Source organism: Phacochoerus africanus, chromosome 8, assembly GCF_016906955.1.
Source record: "Phacochoerus africanus isolate WHEZ1 chromosome 8, ROS_Pafr_v1, whole genome shotgun sequence".
Taxonomy (NCBI): domain Eukaryota; kingdom Metazoa; phylum Chordata; class Mammalia; order Artiodactyla; family Suidae; genus Phacochoerus; species Phacochoerus africanus.
The window spans coordinates 64,084,307-64,101,155 of NC_062551.1; the positions used below are offsets into that span (position 1 = coordinate 64,084,307).

General features: G+C 61.3%; 2 protein-coding genes across 4 annotated transcripts in view; one reads left to right on the plus strand and one right to left on the minus strand.

The window, feature by feature from the left end:
• The first annotated feature begins 2,168 nt into the window (after window positions 1-2,168).
• PRXL2B (peroxiredoxin like 2B) lies at window positions 2,169-5,339 on the plus strand. 3 transcript variants are annotated; one of them, XM_047790373.1, is made up of 7 exons: window positions 2,169-2,371; window positions 2,589-2,793; window positions 3,467-3,518; window positions 4,124-4,187; window positions 4,271-4,346; window positions 4,630-4,751; window positions 5,181-5,339. In XM_047790373.1, exons 1-7 carry the CDS (start codon window positions 2,309-2,311, stop codon window positions 5,205-5,207), a joined length of 609 nt encoding a protein of 202 aa, XP_047646329.1. In that variant the 5' UTR covers window positions 2,169-2,308; the 3' UTR covers window positions 5,208-5,339. The 3 variants fall into 3 exon arrangements, with proteins under 3 accessions (XP_047646329.1, XP_047646331.1, XP_047646330.1); XM_047790374.1 differs by having other exon boundaries at window positions 2,227-2,371; window positions 4,662-4,751; XM_047790375.1 differs by having other exon boundaries at window positions 2,209-2,371; window positions 4,124-4,346; window positions 4,662-4,751.
• A 1,467-nt stretch (window positions 5,340-6,806) lies between these two features.
• The window catches only part of MMEL1 (membrane metalloendopeptidase like 1), a 33,887-nt gene continuing 23,844 nt past the window's right edge, over window positions 6,807-16,849 (minus strand). Inside the window, exons 11-23 of the mRNA XM_047791706.1 lie at window positions 14,069-14,205; window positions 13,645-13,738; window positions 11,127-11,255; window positions 10,652-10,750; window positions 10,244-10,327; window positions 9,749-9,852; window positions 9,441-9,499; window positions 9,044-9,163; window positions 8,326-8,459; window positions 8,181-8,246; window positions 7,451-7,546; window positions 6,981-7,057; window positions 6,807-6,906 (exon numbers count right to left, since the gene is read on the minus strand). Coding sequence (XP_047647662.1) covers window positions 6,807-6,906; window positions 6,981-7,057; window positions 7,451-7,546; window positions 8,181-8,246; window positions 8,326-8,459; window positions 9,044-9,163; window positions 9,441-9,499; window positions 9,749-9,852; window positions 10,244-10,327; window positions 10,652-10,750; window positions 11,127-11,255; window positions 13,645-13,738; window positions 14,069-14,205 — 1,299 coding nt within the window. The remainder of the gene's footprint in view (window positions 6,907-6,980; window positions 7,058-7,450; window positions 7,547-8,180; window positions 8,247-8,325; window positions 8,460-9,043; window positions 9,164-9,440; window positions 9,500-9,748; window positions 9,853-10,243; window positions 10,328-10,651; window positions 10,751-11,126; window positions 11,256-13,644; window positions 13,739-14,068; window positions 14,206-16,849) is intronic.

Below are 16,849 nucleotides of genomic sequence, written 5' to 3' on the forward strand. Positions count from 1 at the left end.
CCCTGCTCCTGTTGCCCTCGCCCTCCCCTTTCTTCTCTCCCGCCTCATCCTGGTTCTCTTTCTGCTTTCTTCCCCCTCAGCACGGGGGGGCTGGAGGGTCAGACAGACCTGAGGTCACACCCAGAGCTGCCCAGCAACCTCGGCCGTGGCCTCCCCCCCAGAGCCTTTGGGGGGCCCAGGATGAGGACACAGCAAGGATTTGCTGACACCACCTGAGACTGTCGCCAACCTTGCTGAGTCCCTGCCCCTTTGGGGAGGCCTGGGCCCTCCCAAAGGCCACAGCTGGGTCTCCGCAGCATGGATCCTGGTGCCCAGCTAGGACCTGGCCCAGGCAAGGAGTCTGGAGCAGGGCAGAAAGAGGACAAGGAAGCATTAAAGGCATGAGGGACACTTAGGCTCTCGGCGGGGACACAGCCTTGCCCTCGGGGCCTCTCACTTTTCATCCCAGTACCTCTCCCAGGTGTGTGCAGCTGCCCTGTGTTCCCACTGCCCTCTGAGCATGGCTGGGAGCTCTGAGTGCACGGCAGGGAGTGGGCATCGCGGAGACAGAGGGTCCCTTGGACAGGGACTCCCTGTCCTGTCCCCACACCCTCGAGAGGTCCTGTGACATGGTGGCGCTGGCTCCAGGGAAATCCATATCCCTAAGGGGCCAAAGGATGCCTGACATACTCTTGGGGTCTGCCTCCTCCAGACTGGAGGGATGGAGCTTGGAGGGTCCTGGAGCTGTGACCTGAGCCTGGATACAACCAGAGCTATGGCTCACCAGGTGGCCTTCTGGTGTTCGTGCATTGCCCTATACCGTGCCACGTTCCCCAGGAATGACAGGGAAGAGAACCACGGGTCAATGCTCCAGGAAGAACATGTGATGTTTGTGCTGCTGGCCCCAGGGCCTGCTTCCATCCCAAAGGGCTGCTGTGCCTTGGAGAGAGCAGAGGTGGGGACGCAGAGCAGCGCACCGACACCTGGACACCTGTGTTCGGAGACCCAGGAGGTACCACGGCCCCTGGGGCTGCGCTCCTGCTTTTGAAACAGGGCCACTTCCCCCTTGCTTCTCCTTCCCTGCTGGCCCATGGGTCCTGCAGAGATTGTCCCCGTAGGGCCTGCCCTTATTTTTGCTCTTCCTTCCTTCAACACCAGGAAACGGAATCTTTCTCCCTTTGACATAGTAACTCCGTTTCCAGGCCTGGACCTTCAGCCACTCCCAGCACCTTCATCCTCCCAGGCCCAAGGTCAGGCTAAGGAGGCAGCAGCACCCCTCTTGGATCTCAGCTTTGCCCCTCTCTACTGGGCGTCCTATGGAATACAGTGTGGTGTCAAGAGGTGGGGCTCCCGCTTCTTCAAACTCAGGGCAGACCCCTGTCCCTTCCTTCTGCAGCCTGGCCCAGGGCCTGGAGCTGTCTGCTGGGGAGTGAGGCCGAGGGCCAGGTGCCGCAGACCCACCGCGGGGAGTGGGGCTCAGGCATGCCCAGGTGGGACCCCACTGTCTGTGTAAACTTGGCTCCACTCTAGGCCTCCGTGCCTGGGCCCTGGTGGGTAAAACTGGGTGATCCTGAAAGGCGTCGTGAGGAAGAAACCAAGGCAAATTCCCAAGACACCTGGTAAGCTGCTATCTCTTTTGGGACCATTGTACCCGAAGTTTTGGGGTCAAAAGCAGATATTTAGCTGGCACGAAATTGATAGTATTTTATGATTAAAGCCAACACGGACGTGTAATTGAGAAAACGCTGCATTCTCACGGATTTTCAAGATGAAACAGATCTCAGGAGAGGCTAAAAGCCCTTGGACTCCTCCGCCAGCTGGGACTCCCGCCAGCTTCCCCATCCGTGATAGGGACACTCAGTCTGCTCGCCTTAACCTTGCCCTGCAAACCGCACGCTTCGTCGCCGCCACTCCAACTTCGGGTGGCAGCTCCTGCTGCCGTCTGTCGGGTGATCCCGGGGGCCCCGCCGCTGTTTTATCTCTCAAAATCTATCTCTACCCGACCGGAGGGCGCCCCCAGCCAGGCACTCTGCGCAGGCGCACCGCGCCTGGACGCCAAGCTCCCCCCTGCTACCAGTGCGGCGGCTCCATTGGCTGACAGGCTTATGCATATACAAAATAGGTGACCAAGAGCCTAATTTGCATACCGCAAGACCCTATTTTAGGGTAGGCGGGGCCAGGACGGAGCCGGGCTGCGCGCAGTCCCGAGGCGGGGCGGGGCGACGTCTGGGGGCCTGTCTGGGGCGGAGCCGGGTCGCGCGCAGGACTGCAGGCGGAGAGGGCTGGTACCGAGCCGGGCTTGCGGCAGGGGTTCCGGGAGGTCGCCGCCATGAGCACGGTGGACCTTGCCCGCGTGGGCGCGTGTGTCCTGAAGCACGCGGTGACCGGGGAGGTGAGGCCGGACGGGCCCGGGGCGGTGTGTGCGCCTCGGCGCCTGGCAGGGGCATCGGAGGCCGGCGCCAGGGCGCGGGGCGGGGCCGGGGCCGGGGGCGCAGGCTGGGCTTGCTCGGTGCTGTTGCGGGCCCGGGGCTCGGGGCGGAGTGGGGCTGGGGGTGTGGACGTGCGCGGGGGCCGAGGTCTGGCAGCGCCCCTCATCCGCTCCCGCGCAGGTCGTGGAGCTACGAAGCTTGTGGCAGGAGCAGGCGTGCGTGGTGGCCGGCCTTCGGCGCTTCGGCTGCATGGTGTGTCGCTGGATCGCCCGGGACCTCAGCAGCCTCAAGGGGCTCCTGGACCAGCACGGCGTGCGCCTGGTGGGCGTGGGGCCCGAGGCCCTGGGCCTGCAGGAGTTCCTGGACGGTGGCTACTTCGCGGGAGGTGCCTGCACTCCCTACCCTCCTGCCCCTGGAGCAACACCCCCTAAACTGCCCAACCGCCCTGAGACCCCCTCCTCAAACTCTGCTCGCATTCACTGCCTCCTCCTTGCCCAGCCCTGGCCCTTCTCACTCTAGGAGGGGCCTTGATATGATCCTGTGTCCCCTCCCCTCCTCTGCATCCCCAGCTGTGGCCTCTACCCGCCTGCCCCAGCCATGCTGTTCCTTCCTCTGTGGAGGGACACTGGCTCAGCAGTAACTCTGGCCTCCAATCAGGACCAAAAATCTTGACCAAATCAGCTGCAAGCTCCCCACCTACCCAGGGGCCAGATCCAAGGTCCCCAGATGCTTCTCTCCCCTCCCCACCCGCTGGGACAAGGGCCCAGCTGGCGGCTGCCTCCCACCCCCACCCCGCTGGCCTCTCCCCTGCACCCAGGATGTGCCCTTGCAGAGCCCTGGGCCCAGTGGCACAATTCAGACAACTCCTGCTCCTCCCTTTCTGTCACCTCTGGGCCTCTGCTCGCCTCTAACAGTGGGGACACTCAGCCCTGCTCTGCCCCTCCTGGCCCTAGGTAGGGCCAGCTGGGCACCAAGGGTGGACAGAGGGCAGGATGCAGGAGCATGAACTGGGGTGGCTGGTGGGCCTGGGGCCCAGACTTGTGCCCTCTGCTTTCCAGATCTCTATCTGGATGAGAGCAAGCAGTTTTACAAGGAGCTGGGCTTCAAGCGGTGAGCTGGGGCATGGGGGTTCACTGTTTCTTTATTCATCTTTTCCCTGCGCCCCCCTCCTGGCAACTGCTCCTCCTGCCAGCTCTGCCGGACTCTCCCTTGGGTGCTGGGTATCTGTTATCAGCTGAAAATTAGGCTTCTCACCGAGGGCCCCCCTGCGCCCAGTTGGCTGAACAGGGGGCTTGGGTCTAGTGCCCCAGTCAGGGTCCCTTCCAATCACCCCCGTGCCTGGGCCACGGGCTGGCTGTTTCGTCTGATTGGCAGCACCAGCTGAACCAGCTCCCCAGGCTTACCCAGTCTGCCCTCCCACACCCTCTGTGGGGCCCCAGGCCACAGGCTGGGTGCCCCATGGCTCTGGCAGCTGCTCCTGGCTGGGCGGTTGCTGGTCTTTCTACCCCGTGTCCCAAGCCTCTGCTAAGAAGGGGTGGGGCCTGCTTGTAGGGACTGGACTGTGCATCTTGTGGCGACTGGGGGACAGGTGCTGGGGGAGGGGCAGGCACGCGATGTGGGGCAAAGGTGCTGGGGCTGCGCTGGGGGGTGGGCAGGTGCCCGGGCTGTCTTTGGTGAAAAGTCAGAGCCTGAACAAGCCCACTGTGTCTCGGCAGGTACAGCAGTTTGAGCATCCTGCCGGCCGCCCTGGGGAAGCCCGTTCGTGATGTGGCTGCCAAGGTTTGTGCCGGCCAAGGTCATGTGGGACTTGGCTGCAGGGGCCTCTGCCTGGGGCTGACCTGGGCCTGCTCCCCTCCCTCCAGGCCAAGGCTGCGGGCATCCAGGGGAATCTGTCCGGGGATCTGCTGCAGAGTGGAGGGCTGCTGGTGGTGGCCAAAGGTGGGCCGGGGGAGGGGCATCAGGGGCCAACACTGGTCCTGGGCTGGGGAGCGGGGAGGGGGCCAGTACTTGGTGGGAAGGTCTTGCTGAACTTGACCCTGCCCTGATCTTCCCTCCCTCCCTCCCTCCCTCCGGCTTGTCGATCTTGCCACAGTCCCCCGTGTGACGTGGCCCAGCTTTGAGTCTCGTCTTAGCTGGGCTGTGTGGCCAGAACAGCTCCCTCTTCTCGGTACTTAGGTGGGTGGTGGCCATACAGGGACACCCTGACCACCCACTGCTGCAGGTGGTGACAAAGTGCTGCTGCACTTTGTGCAGAAGTCTCCGGGCGACTACGCCCCCCAGGAGAGCATCTTGCAGGCTCTGTGCATCTCTGCGGAGGCGGCCTGCACCAGCCAGCCACCCCAGGTGAGCCCGGCCTAGGGCAGGCTGCTTGCTAAGACCCCCACCCCACCCCACCCCCCACAACCCCCGACTCCCCTGGGTTGAATGCTTGATGTGGTCAGATGCTAAGCTGGACTTTGTGGGCTCTAGATGATTCTGGGCTCACGGCAGTGGCAGGCGAGGGCAGGGTGGCCAGACGAGCAGGCACAGCAGGGCCCTCTGCAGAGGCCTGTGGGCTACTCGGGCTGCAGGCGGAGGGGCCGCTCATCCTCTCAGCCTTGGGGGTGGGTGACCGTAAGCCATGTTAGCATGGTCTTGGTGGCCGGCCTCCTGTGCCCTAAATGGAGGGGACTGTCTCTCTCCTCTGCTTGGGCCACACACCCTGGAGGGTGGGGTCAGCTGCTCCTGGCTTTGGGACATGTGGCCGGCCTGACGGGGCCCCTGTCCCCGCAGTGTGATGAGGAGGCGTGCTCTAGGTGAAGACCCCAGGCCCCCACGACTCCCGCCCTGGACACACTGCGAGTTGGGTGTGAAGAAACTCCGGAATCTCTGGGCTGGGCTGAACTCCGCCTGGTCTACAGACAGCATCGAGCATTAAAGGGTGGTTCCTGGGCAGCGTTTCTTCATTGCCTCCGACTCTTGGCTTCGCCCGGGCCAGCGGGGCAGTCACGCACAAGGCGTCGCGTTCCTCACCAGGAAAGTTGTTTTCCCTGGCGGGTTGGGGGTGCCCAGAGTGCAGGGGACAGGGGTGGGGTCGGGCTCCAGCTGGTAGTGAGGAATCGCCCCAGGCCCTGGGAGGAGGAGCCTGGCCCCGGAGGGTTTGGGTCGCAGCTCATGGTTTCCAGGGAGATGCTTTCCATCCTGCCTGCCCGTCTGGTGGACCATCAGGGACTTTTAGGGAAAGGACCCTCACTCTCCAGAGAATCGTCATTTGCATCCTGGGGGTGGCCAGCCTAGGGGGCTTCTGGCCCAGCTGATATGTCCAGCTCCCCCTATGCGACCAGCATAAGGGGGTGACAAGCACCCGACACCTACCAGGTCTAGAGCAGGACTCCGGTCCACCCCCCCTCCTCTGATTAGGTCCAGATGACACACGGCACCTCCCCTGTGCTCCTGCTCCAGGCCTGGATATGCCCACAGTGGCCTTCCAAGCTGGCCTCCCTGGTCCCCCATCCTCTCTGTGGTCGTTTACAAACAAAGGGCAGGAAGTTCCCATTGTGACTCAGAGGTAATGAGCCCACCTGGTATCCATGAGGACGCAGGTTCGATCCCTGGCCTCCCTCTATGGGTCGGGGATCTGGCGTTGCTGTGGCTCAATTCTCCCCCTAGCCTGGGAACCTCCGTATGCCCCCAGTGTGGCCCTAAAGAGCAAAAAAACAAAACCAAACTCAGGCAGGTGACAAGGTTTAACCCCTCACTGGCTTCCAGTTACACAAAGCCCCAGATCCAGAGTGGGCTGCACCTGGGGGCCCCCTGCCCCATCCTGGACCTCAGCACCTTCCTGAGTCAGTAGCCTCTCCCCGTGTCTGACCCGTGGCCCCCTGAGGGCGGACCTTTGGGGGCTTCCTGGTCTTTGCTGTGCCCCCAGCACCAAGCCCCCGGGAAGATTGTTGGGGTGCCCCCTCTTCCCCCGAGCGCCCTGCAGTTCCCCGTTTGGCCACCAGCGGTCAGCGGCAGAACCGGGCACTTTCTCAGGCACTGTGACCCCACTGCCCTCGGGGCCCCTGCTATGCAAACACGGCAGCGCGCTTCTCGAAAGCGTTTACTTAGATCGGAAGCTGGTGGACAACTGAGGAGCGCTTTGGAGAGCGGGCCGGAAGACCGATAGCCGCGTCTACAGGGCTGGGTGGTCGGCGTACACCCTCGTGGGCGGGCGAGCGGGCGCCGAGGGGGCCGGGCCGGGCCTCCCGCACCCGCACGTGCCCGGGGCGGCGGCCGCGCTCCAGGCAGGGCGCGGCGCGGGTGGGCAGCCGGGCGCGGGGCGTACGCCCGGTTCCCGCCGGCTGCACGGTCTCCGCGCGGACGGGGCGCCTCGGGGCGGCGGGTGGGCGTGGGCCGCGCAGCGCGGCTGGGCCTTGGCTACCAGACGCGGCATCGCACCTTCGGGTGCATGGGGGTGCCCCGCGCGCAGTGGAACGCGTCCGCGAAGGCCGCCAGGTTCTGCAGCGAGCCCAGCACCCTGCGGGGGGACGGAGGAGCCTGAGACGGTGCCAGGCGCGCGGCGCGAGGCGCGGGGGCGCGGGGGCCACTTGCCTGTACTTCAGGGGACTGTGGACGTCAGTCTTGATGGACTGCACGGCGAACTCGGGCCGATAGGAGCCGCACCACACCTGCGGGGGCACGAGGGGCGAGGCCGCGGGGCTGGGGGCGGGGCTGGGCGGGGTAAGGGGGGACCCGCGGGGACCCCGGAGGGGGCGGAGCGGGCCTGGGGAGGCGGGGCGCCCCTGGACGCTGCAAGAAAGGAATGCGGTTTCCTTCCTCTCTGGGCACAGGGGTCCCGCCAGGCCCCGGTTCCTCCACGGCCACGTCAGGCTCCTCCCCAGCTCCAACGGCCCTGCCATCCTTTGCCTCCGGGAAGCCTTCCTGGCCCGTTAATTCTGGTTCTGTCAGACTTGCCCGCCCGTGGCGTCCCGGGAGGCACCCCACAGTGGGGGCTCTCCAAGGATATGGACGGGCGGCCGGTTTCCAGCTGGTGCGGGGGCGCGGGGGGCCATGACTCCCACCTGTGCATAGTTGACGAAGAACAGCTGCTGGTGGGTCAGCTCCAGGCCTGGCAGCTGCCGGTCCTTGCCGCCCTCTGACAGCCACTTTAGATATGCCTGCAGGCACCAAACAGGGTGCTGGTCCGGCCGGCCATGCCCCCCATCCCCACCCCGGGGCAGCACCAGCCTGGCCAGGACTCCAGAGTCCTCTGGCCAGGGCAGAATGGAGGTCTGGCTCCCTGGCCTCCCCCGTGGGCGGTCCCACTTCTGCAGTGAGGGGCCCTCTGAGCACACCCAGCGGTGGGTGCCCACCGTGGCAATTACTCAGTGGCCATCCACACACCTCTGGGGGGACTCACTGCCCGGCAGCCCCCACAGAGTGCCCCCCAGCCCCGCCAGAATGAGCTCCTGACGCCCAGGGTCTGAGGCTGCCAGTGCCCAGGAGTTGCTGAGGCTGGAAAGTGTGCGGTGACTGTCACTGTCTTACTTGGGACTGGACAGTGGCCTCCCCAGTGTGTGGAGGTCTCCGCTAAGGGTGGGGTAGCACGTGGGCAGATGGCCATGGTGCCTGCCCACCTGCGGCCGGCAGGCCCCTCCGGGCACTGCTGCCCCCGCAGTCGGATGGAGAAGGGACCTCGGCCAGGCCTTGCTTGGGCGGCAGTGTGGCAGGGTAGTCCCTGCCATGCCGAGGGTCCTGTCCCTGGGCTGGATGCTCCCCTTCCCCACCTTGAGGGGCCCTGCTCGGACCCACCTTGTACGCCTGCCGCACCCCTCCATTGTCGGCGATGTTTTCACCCAGCGTGCTGAACCCATTCACCTGCGCAGGAGACAGGATGGCAGCCGCCCGGCTCCCTCCCCTCCCGCTCCCAGGCCAGCAGTGGGCAGTGGCCGCTCACGTTTTGGTTGTCTGCCAGGTCCCAGGAATAGTTCCCGTACTGGTGGACCATGCACTCCGACTGCTCCTGGAAGTGCTGTGCCGAGAAGTTACTCCACCAATCCAGCATGTTGCCGTCCTTGTCGAAGTTGCGGCCTGGGGGGCAGGGGCAGAGGGGGGCTGCCCACCGGGCCTCCAGCACGTCCTCCCAGGTGGCAGGGGCAGAGGGGGGTGCCCACCGGGCCTCCAGCACGTCCTCCCAGGTGGCAGGGGCAGAGGGGGGTGCCCACCGGGCCTCCAGCACGTCCTCCCAGGTGGCAGGGGCAGAGGGGGGTGCCCACCGGGCCTCCAGCACATCCTCCCAGGGGGCAGGGGCAGAGGGGGCTGCCCACCGGGCCTCCAGCACATCCTCCCAGGGGGTGCGGGGTCTGGAGCTCACGTCTGTGAGCAGAGTGGGCCCCCGAAGGGCTGCTCGGGCTCTGGGAGGCCGAAGGCTCAGTGGTGCCTGTGCCACTCCCGAGGTTAGGGCCTGGGTTCTCTGGTCCTGGCACCCCAGGGGCACTGTGGACTAATGACCCTTGCTGTGATGTCAGGGGGGCGCGTGGACCCTGGGGACACAGGGCTGCCCTCACAAGGTCAGGACGGTCCAGCCCTGTGGGAAAGCCAGCCTCCCTGGGTGCCAGCAATTGGGGTGTGTTTGTGATCCGAGGTGCGGCTCTGACCCCTAGGGGGCCCCCTACCATTGTCATCAAAGCCGTGGGTGATCTCATGCCCAATCACCATCCCGATGCCCCCGAAGTTCAAGGCCTGGGGCTGCTCCTTGCTGAAGAAAGGGGGCTGGAGGATCCCGGCCGGGAACACTGCCGCGGGGGAGGGGAGACGGAATGAGCCGTGAGTGGGCGCGCCTGTGTGCCAGCCAGGGCGGCCACCCCAGGGGTCCTGTCGTTTGACACCCCAGCTGCGGAGGTATGACCCCCACCCCCATTTGACAGAGGAGAAAACTGAGGCTCAGAAGCCCAGAGGGCTGGGCGCGTGGTGGCGCATCCGGGACTCAGTTCTCTCTGCTGTTCTGTGCTGCTCAGGTTCTCTGGTGCCGGAGGGATGGAGGGACAGGGTGGGGGGAGGGCGTGAACGCACCGATCTGGTTTCGGTTTGGAGAGTAGAACGCGTTCACCACGGCGGCCCCGATGATCCAGCTGTGATAGACAAGTGGGTCATTTGGAGCCCAGACCCCCCTACCCCTCTGACCAGAGCCCACCACGAGGGTGCGTGCACAGAAGCCCCCCATGGGGCCAGTGCTGCCCACCCAAAGATCGGGCTTCTCCCTGGGGTCCCACAAGCAGAGGGCCAGCATGGGGTGGGGGTGGGGCTCTGATCAGACCCATCACCCTCTCCCGTCTGCCCGGTGCCCGGCCCACTGGTGCCCACGGGCCGTCCCCACTCACAGGTTCTGGTCCACCTTCTCCCGAAGTTTCTTGAGGCTCCGCTGGGCGCCAGCCTTGAGGTTCTGCAGACCGTTCTCAAAGTACAGATCCTCTGAGAAGTTCAGCTACAGGAGAGGGGCGGGTCACTTCTGATGGGCGTGCGGGGTCCCCCAGGGGCCCGGGCCCGGGGGAAGTCGAGGGCGGCTGGGGACTGGCCTCAGGACTTGCCAGGCAGTCCTGCACGTGGCCAACAGGCTCTGCGTGCAGCAGGACTCAGGGACCAAGCCTGGCTTTGTGCATGTACGCGACTGGGGAGGTCCAAGCCCCTCCCGGCCTCAGTTGCCCGTCTGTGTTGGGGTAGTGCCAGTGCCCAGCATGTGGCCAGATGGCTGAGTTATGGGCAGAACTCCACACCCCAGGCAGGTGAGGGCCCAAGGTCCATGGGGCTGATTCAGGGCAGATTGGGTGGGTGGGGGACAGGGGGCCTGGGGGGGCCCGGGGGTGGGGGGCACGTACGCTGGAATACTCCTCATCCAGGTGCTTGTCCTTCTCCTCCAGGATGTAGTCAGGGTAGCCAATCTGCTCCCGGATGCTCATGGCCTGGGGAGGAGAGGGCCAGTCTGTGCCCACCACACCGTGGGCATCCTGGCTCTGCCCCCCGCCATGTGGGTAAGGGGCTGAGGGGCTGTAGGGAGGTTAGGGGGCAGAACATGGAAGGGATCGGCTGAAGACTGACCTTGGTACCCACCACCAGCTCAGGGCCTGGGGTGGGGCTCCTGCTCCCGTGCCCCCCCCCCCCAATTGCCAGAGCCTCCCAGGCCTGGCTTCCCATCTCCCCTCTGCCCACAGCCCCTTCCTGGTGATGATCACCCCTCAGGCAATGCCCTCTCTTGGTGGGAGGCCTGGCCGAGGTCTCCTGCCCACCTTCTCCCGAGCCTTCTTCCTGGATGACTCGTCCATCCAGCTCAGCTCGTCCAGCGTCTCTACGAACACCGCCCGCACTTTGCCGATGAGCTCTCTGACCTGCGGGCAGCGCACGGCCCTGGTGCTGGACGTCCAGCGCTGGGGTCTCTGCGGGGGGCTGGCCCAAAGCCCCGTGCGGGCCACTCTGGATGTGGTGGGGCTGGGAGGCAGGAAAGGCCCCCAGGACAGGGCCCCCTTGGAGGTGCGTTGTCCTGGGTGAGTCCTGCCAGCCCTGGACTCACACCAGGTGGCCTTTGGGGCTGGGGGTGGGGGCAGGCTGGGCTTCCCCGCATCACCCCCCTCCCACGAGTGGGGCACTGGGTGAACACGTGTCCGAGGTGCCACTGAGCGCACAGGAGCTGCTGGGGCTGAGTCACCATGTGGGCATGGAGGTGCAGGGCTGGGGTCCCCGTGGGGCGGGTCGCCGAGCACCCACCGCGCTCTTGCTGTCCCCAGGGAAGGCCTCCGTGACGTAGAGCGAGCCCACGGCGCTTTCCATGTTGCTGTTGACATAGCTGACACACTCCCGCCAGCGTACCTCCTCCACTGTTGTGCCGTACAGCGCCTGGTGGGCCCTGCTCGGTCATCCTCCACGGCGCCTACCAACCTCCTCCCTGTCCTCGGACCCCGGTGCCCGCGGCGGGTGGGGGACACGGGTGAACGCAGACACTTCCTTTGTGTTTTCCTAGGGGCTCTGCACTCGTTTGCATGTTTAACTCTGTGCACTTACCATGGGACTGCAGGGATGGGTTGCCTAGCATGCGACTAAAATTGGTGAGTGAGTTAAAAGCAAGTCTGTTGCGTTAAAACAAATGAAGGAAGGAAGAGCATAGGAGGCCTTGTCTGACAAAAAGGGTGGAGGCCTGTGAAGGCCTGGCGCTTGGGACTGCCTGCTCTAAGCTGTGGGCAGGAAGCCCTGCTCTTCTCTGAAGCGCTTACAGAGCCCTGGAGAGGGCCCCTCCTGGTTCCTGGAGCCCCGGGCATCCTCTGGCCCAGGGTTTGTTCATGCCCTTCCAAATGCCTCAGAGCTTACAGAGTAACAGAAGGGAAAAAGAGTCTTCTAGATGTGGCCTCGAGGAGGCAGTGGTCACGGGGCGATGGCCTGAGAAGGGGTTGGGGACCCTCCTGTTACTGTCCTGGAGGAGAGGTTGTGTGTGAAGGTGTGTGTGTGTGTGTGTGTGGGGGGGTGAGTATGCGCGCATGCGTGTGCATGCGCATGGCCCCTGTCAAGGCTGCAGGAGGAACTCTGCCCTGAGCACACAGCAGGCCCTCAGTTGGGGTCTGCCGAGTCACTGCTGCACACTGGAGGTGGCGCTAGCAGGGCGAGGGGCCACTGAGGCCTGCTATATCAGCGCAGACAGACCCTTGAACGACGGCCCGGGAGTGGGAGGACAGGGGAGCAGCTGGGACAGCAGGGATCCCGGCCCTGAGTGCCTCCTTGTCCCCGTCCCTGCCACCTGGCCTGGCTGTCTGACCAGACGCTGCTCTCATGGGCTCTAGCCGCCCCCTGCCCCAAAGCACAGGCTGGTGGCATTGACCTTGGAGGCCTCATCCAGCACAGCCTTGAGCCATCAGCTGTCTGGGCCCTGGCTTTCCCGTCTCCAAAGTGACAGCGAGAATGCCTGCCCACCTGCCCCCAGGGACACTGGGCACAAGAGGGAAACGTGTCCGGCATTAGGTTTCTGGCCACAAATCTCAGCCAACCTGGAGCTCTGCCCAGCATCTGGAAACACCTTCCTGGGCTTTCCTGCCCCCTCGGAAGTCATGTGACTCTCTCCTCTGTGCTCTGGGACTTGCTTCCTTTCCCTATGCTTGGCTCGTAATTTTTTCAGCCCTGCGTGGCAAAGCAGGAGGCCTGACTCGCCCCAGCCTGCTCGGCCCTGCCTCTGGGGACTCCGGGTCCTCGTCCCCCAACCACACAACTGCCTGGTGTCAGTACCTCCACCTGCTGCTGGTCCAGCCCCCAGCCCCCACCTGGGTGGTGGCACCTGCTTCTGCTCTGCCTGTGTCCCCCCAGCAACAAGAATGACCACACGAGCAGGACATCAGACTGTGGTTCCCACTCTCTGTCTCTCTTTTTTTTTTTTTGGTTTTTTATCCTTTTAGGGCTGCACCTGCAGCATATGGAGGTTCCCAGGCTAGGGGTCTAATTGGAGCTATAGCTGTCGGCCTACGCCACAGCCACAGCAACGCCAGATCCGAGCCGCGTCTGCCACCTACACCACAGCTCACGGCAACGTTGGAGCCTTAACCCACTGAGCGAGGCCAGGGATTGAACTTGCAACCTCATGGTTCCTAGTCGGATTCGTTTCTGCTGCACCACGACAGGAACTCCCCCTACTCTTTTTTTTTTTATGCACCTGCTGCATATGGAGTTCCCAGGCCAGGGACTGAACCCCAGCCTCTGCTGTGACCTATGCCAGAGCTATAGCAGTGCCGGATCCTTAACCCACTGTGCTGTGCCAGGGATGGAACCCACAGCTGCACAGTGACCCAAGCCACTGCAGTGGGATTCTTAACCCTCTACTCCATGGCAGCTTCCCACTCTGAACACCCCAGGGGACCAGGTGCCATCTGGCCCTCCACTGCCGGCCCCGCCTCCCGCCCTGACCCATCCCATCCTTTCCTCTGCATGGCCCCGGGGGCCTGGCGGTCTCTGCTCCCTGGGAACCCGCTCGCTGTCCTTTCACATCTGGGCCATTCTTGCCTTAAGGTCTCACGATCACTTTCACAGAGAGGCTCCCCCTGCCTCCTCCCCACCCCTTGCCTCTGACTCACTGGTTTGGAAAGAGCAGATCTTGGGTTTGTCGATGGCCTGTGGCCAAGAGGGTTGGTGCCTTGTCTGCCTCGATTGTGCTCTGGGCCCCAAGGGGACCTCCAAGCTCAGCCCACAGCGATGCTCGGCAGCATCAGTGAACGAGTGCCCGGTCAGGCTGTGTGGGGGTGTTGCTCACCTTGCGGTAGCTGGCACGGGCGTCCTTGAATCTCTGGCTCAGGCTGCTGATACGGTCCAGCACCAGGCGCCAGACCAGGTAATTCTGCATAGTCCTGGGCAGGGGCAGAGGGCAGGGCTGGAACAGGTGTATTGGATCTGCCCCGCAGAGGATGTGTCTTGTGGGCCCTTGGACAGCAGGTTCTACCCGAGCAGGGAGTGCAGGGTGGCGGCGAAAAGCTCTAAGACAGTCCCCCAGCTCCATCCTGCCTGCCCCTGGGTGCCTCGGGGAGGGGCTCACCTCTCTAGGGCCAGGTTCCCCGGGTCACTCTTGTTTGCTCCCATCATGCCCCCCGGTGCCCCAGAGTACCGCTCTGCGAGGCCCTGTCCTGAGAGGAGGGGCCATTGGCGGTGGGGAGAGAGCAGGGAGGGTGCCGGGGCCTCACCTGGGGGAGTAGACGTCAATGATGTCCTCCAGGTGCTGGAGGTAGGGGATGCCGTACACCACCACCTGCTCATCTGGCAGCAGCGTAGTGTTGACGGAGGACAGCACGGCTTGTATGAAGAGAGTCCAGTTAAATCCCTGGGGAAGAGGGACGGGGGGGAGAGGGGAAGGGAGGGGCAGACACAGTTCATGGGCAACTAAGACCCAGCCCCCACCAAAGAACATGCAAAAACCGGGAGAGAAGGCACAGGGAGAATCAGGAGAAAGGCAGGTGACTTCACTACAGGGCCTACAACGTGTGAGCAGAGATGACGCCGATGGATTTGACAACCCAAGTCTAGAGGAAGGGTCCCTGGAAAACCACGCATTAGCGCAAGTGAAAGAAGACATAGAAAATATAAATGGTTTGATGTGTAATAAACTAGAGAGTGAATTTAAAATATTCCCACATAGATATTTCCAGACTCATCCGGCTTTTCCAGTGGACGCTATCTGACATTTAAGGACTACACACTGCCAGGAGCACACCAACTTCCCAGAGAAAGGAAAAAGAGAAAACTCTTGCAATTTATCTCTGAGGCCAAGAACAACCTTAATACTGAAATGAAGATATTGATAGAAAATAGGCCAGTCTCATTTACGATAATTGATACAAAAATTCTAAGCAAAATATTAGTAATTGGAATTCATCCATACCCATATAAAATGGATAATGCAACCGCCAAATAGGTTTACTCAAGGAATACAGTGTGGTCTAACATTTGAAAATCAATATAATTCACTATGATGACTGAATGAAGACAGAAAATCACATGGTCATTTCCACAGATGCCGAAAAGGCATCAAAAGCTGTCTATTCGTGATACTCTTAGTAAATTAGAAAAAGTCCCATAATTTAATAAAGGGGTCTAAACAGCAACAGCAGTGACAACAAACAAAAAGCATCTACAGCAAATGAAATTAAGCGATGAGATGTCGCAAGCTTTTCTTCTGAGATCAGGACATACCTACTGTCAGGACTTTAAGCATTACGCTGAAAGTCCTAGCCAATTCAATAAGACAAGAAAAAATAAAACCAGTAAGGACTGAAAGGGAAGCAATAAATCACGTTTTTCACAAAGGACATGAGGATGTATATAAAACATGAAAGGATAAACTATTGGAACTACTAATGCATTGCGTAAATTTGCTGAATACAAAGTATTTCTATATACTAGCAACAAAAAATAAGATCAATTACAAAATGATACCATTTACAATGCTATTCAAACATCAGGAGTGCCCCTGGTGGTTCAGCGGTAACAAACCCGCCTAGCATCCATGAGGATGTGGGTTTGATCCCTGGCCTCGCTCAGTGGGTTAAGGATCTGGTGTTGCCACGAGCTGTGGTGTAGGTCGCAGACACAGCTCGGATCTGATGTTGCTGTGGCTGTGATGTAGGCCGGTGGCTACAGCTCTGATTGGACCCCCTAGCCTGGGAACCTCCATATGCCACAGGTGCAGCCCTGAAAAGCACACATACACACACACACACACACACACGAAATCACAACCACCACCAACAAAAAAAACCACTTAGGAACAAATCCAATGCAAATCTAATGAAAGATGTATCAAGCCTTGAAATAGAAACTATAAAACATGTTGAGAGAAATGAAAGAAACATAAACACACGGAAGTAAATACGTGGGAGGTCACGGATCCGCAGACACAACCTCGTAAAAACGCTGATTTTCCCCAAACGGAAACCTAGACTTGGAGCAAATCCCTATCAAAATTGCAGCAGGAGGAGTTCTTATCAAGGCACGGCAGCAACGAATCCGACTAGGAACCATGAGGTTTCAGGTTCGATCCCTGGCCTCGCTCAGTGGGTTAAGGATCTGGTGTTGCCGTGAACTGTGGTGTAGGCCAGCGGCTACACTTCCTATTCAACCTCTAGCCTGGGAATCTCCATATGCCGCAGGTGCAGCCCTCAAAAGACAAAAAAAAAAAAAAAAAATCACAGCAGGATTTTTTGTGGAATAAAAAAATCCACAAAAACCCCAGGTTAGCGGACTCTGGGTCTTGTGAGAAAATGCAAAAGATTGGGAGCAATGGATTTGATCTTGAAGAACAGGTCGGTTGACATCGAAGCTCATCACAGAGCTGTGGCCATGCAGGCAGGAGGTGCTGGCATGGGAACACACAGACCAATGGAACGGAAGAGAGTGCAGACCCACACCGGTGCACACACAGGGACACAGACACACATGGAGGCACATGTGCACACACACACAGACACTCGGTTTTTGTTTTTTTGTTCTTCTGCCTTTCTTCCTCTCTCCCCCTTCCTTCCTTCCTTCCTTCTCTCTCTCTCCCTCTTTCTTTTGTCTTTTTAGGGCCGCGCCCATGGCGTATGGAAGTTCCCAGGCTAAGGGTCAAATGTGGCGGGATCTGAGCCACCTCTTTGATCTACACTGCCGCCTGCCACAATGCTGGATCCTTAGCCCACTGAGCGAGGCCGGGGATCAAACCCACATTCTTGTGGAGACCATGTCAGCATCTTAACCTGCTGAGCCACAATGGGAACTTGGTTTTTTACAAAGGTGGCATACAGTGCAATGGCTAATGAGGTAGTCTTTTCAATAAATGGTGTTGGACCATCTGGACAGCCACCCGGTAGAAATGAAACCGTTCCTTCTTCTCCTTGCATATAAAGAGTCAACTCAGGGTAGACTGTAGACAGAAACAGCCTCGACAGGCAAAGCAGAACACAGAGAACACTCGCCAAGAGCAAAGGTTG

Excerpts from the sequence above, each read along its gene's own strand:
- PRXL2B (XM_047790375.1), top strand. The coding sequence starts at position 2,309 with ATGAGCACGGTGGACCTTGCCCGCGTGGGCGCGTGTGTCCTGAAGCAC. Across the intron at positions 2,372-2,588 it reads AGCACGCGGTGACCGGGGAG|GTCGTGGAGCTACGAAGCTT; the intron begins GTGAGGCCGGAC and ends GCTCCCGCGCAG. Across the intron at positions 3,519-4,123 it reads AAGGAGCTGGGCTTCAAGCG|GTACAGCAGTTTGAGCATCC; the intron begins GTGAGCTGGGGC and ends GTGTCTCGGCAG.